At 41.1% G+C, this 2,102-nt stretch overlaps 1 protein-coding gene across 1 annotated transcript; it reads right to left on the bottom strand.

The window, feature by feature from the left end:
• Window positions 1–730: 730 nt before the first annotated feature.
• Window positions 731–1,901, bottom strand: LOC121867330. Its single transcript, XM_042367251.1, has 2 exons — window positions 1,593–1,901; window positions 731–1,148 (listed from the first exon to the last, which is right to left on the bottom strand). Exons 1-2 carry the CDS (start codon window positions 1,899–1,901, stop codon window positions 789–791), a joined length of 669 nt encoding a protein of 222 aa, XP_042223185.1. The 3' UTR covers window positions 731–788.
• Window positions 1,902–2,102: the final 201 nt, after the last annotated feature.

The raw sequence follows: 2,102 nt of genomic DNA, 5'->3' as shown, positions 1-2,102 counted from the left end.
CCGTTTTCTATGATAATCCTGCTTCTTCGCAAAGAATTAAGAATAATCAACTACAAAATTCGTAAATCTACTTCCACAGTCGAGTAATCTGCTTTCTGAAAATCTATCTACTTTTCAGGAAAGTAGATAACAACTTTTCGGAAAGTAGATATTTCCCATTTTTATGATACAAATTTCCCGTTTTCTGATAATCTACTTCGCAAAATTGGGTAATATTTCCCCAAAATTCGTAAATCTACTTCCCCGAAAAAGTCGATAATCTACTTCGAAAGTCGATAATCTACTTCCAAAGAAATTTTCGGAAAAGATAACCAACTTTCCCGGAAAGTAGATATTTCCCATTTTTATGATACAAATTTCCTGTTTATGATAATCTACTTCGCAAAATTAGGTAATATTTCCCTCAAAATTCGTAAATCTACTTCCCCGAAAAGTCGATAATCTACTTTCCCGAAAAGTAGAAAATCTATCTACTTTTCGAGAAAGTAGATAACCAACTTTCCCGGAAAGTAGATATTTCCCATTTTCTATGATACAAATTTCCCGTTTTCTTTGATAATTTTACTGTATGCACCGTCGGTTAGTAATAAACTGTTTGGTTTTGTTGGTGTTTATTGTCTCAATACAGAAGGCACCAATACCTGAAATGTACAGAACAGGAATTAACACACATAGGCTACACCATCTCACATATATAGTAGTACACACACTCCAATGCCTATATGCTTGGAACAGTACATCTTCCCCTCCCTTTTATTCATGATGACAGTTCTGTATTGCCGTTCTCTTTAGTTCCATGAACGGCCGGGTTTATATTCGTCGCTTGTCTCTCCATCCATTTCGGAGTCATCAACTTCATCCGTTTCAGAGCTTTCACTTACATCCGTTCCGAAGTCATCAGCTCCATCCTGGTATTTCTTCGGTCTTACTATAGTCCGACGAGGTTGCCTAGCAGCGAGTGGTTCCTCCTCGCTGTTCCCGTCCTGCCTGGACTTGTCCATCCCTGCCCTCGGCGTGTTGGCGGCTTGGTTGTTTTCCCGGTTTCGATGGGTGTTGTCGGTTCTCTCGGCCGTTTTGTGGCTTCCGTCTGTGTCACTGTCTCCGCTGCCGTCATTTCCTCCTTGGCATCTCCCTGGAACTCTTCTCATCTGGGCTGTGTCCTGCATGGCAGTGAAAAGTGACATTACCCACATGAATCTGACCGACGTATATGTATGTATGTGTGCGTGTGTGTATATATATGTACATGTATATGTGTATGTATATATGTATATGTGTGTATATGTGTGTGTGTGTGTGTGTACATATATGTATATGTTCTGTCAATGAATATGATGCATCTCTTTGTGTACGAACCTCTGTCCTGCATGGCAGTGAACAGTGACATTACCCATATGAATCTGACCTCTATACATTTATAGCTGTTAATGAATATGATGTATTTCTTTGTGTGTGAACCTCTGTCCTGCGAGGCAGTGAGAAGTGATACCACCCTCAGTGTCAAGACCTGACTGAATTACTCAGAATAGGCAAACTGTACTACAAGCTCTGCCAATAAATTTGTTAAACTAAAAAAAACTAAAAATTCTCACCTGGGATGTGCTGCGTAATATCTTCTTGGGTCCTCGCTGTAGAATAGCTGAATCGCCTCGCCTTTCACTTACCGTCCACGGTTTAGGATCATAATTAGTTGAGAGCTTGTCTTTCTTGGTTTGCTTCAGGAGCACTTGATCAGTTGGTCTCAATTCCACTAGTTTGGACTTATTCCGGTTGTCTGTCCGGCGTTTCAGTTTCTCCTTTTCTCTTTTATCTCTCTTGCGTGCCACAGCCCAGCATGTCACTTGTGTGTCTTCCAAGTCATGACTCACTTGGGGGAGTTTCACCTTGATGTTGCTTCCCATGAGTAGTTTGGCTGGCGTCTCTCCCGTCAGTCCATGAGTGTGTTTGGTCAATCTCCTCTAGCTCTAGAGGTTGTAGTGTTGGTATAGCAGTGGCCATGTTGTGAATAGATGTATGTCCTTGATCCTCGTCGCCAATTTACTGTATGCACCGTCGGTCAGTAATAAACTGTTTGGTTTTGTTGGTGTTTATTGTCTCAATAC

This window comes from Homarus americanus, unplaced genomic scaffold (assembly GCF_018991925.1).
Source record: "Homarus americanus isolate GMGI-L3 unplaced genomic scaffold, GMGI_Hamer_2.0 scaffold6317, whole genome shotgun sequence".
In the NCBI taxonomy this organism is placed as follows: Eukaryota; Metazoa; Arthropoda; class Malacostraca; order Decapoda; family Nephropidae; genus Homarus; species Homarus americanus.
Note: the sequence above shows the minus strand (reverse complement) of the source record. Positions and strands in the feature narration are given on the sequence as shown.

Excerpts from the sequence above, each read along its gene's own strand:
- LOC121867330 (XM_042367251.1), bottom strand. The coding sequence starts at position 1,901 with ATGGGAAGCAACATCAAGGTGAAACTCCCCCAAGTGAGTCATGACTTG. Across the intron at positions 1,149-1,592 it reads TATTACGCAGCACATCCCAG|ATGAGAAGAGTTCCAGGGAG; the intron begins GTGAGAATTTTT and ends GACACAGCCCAG.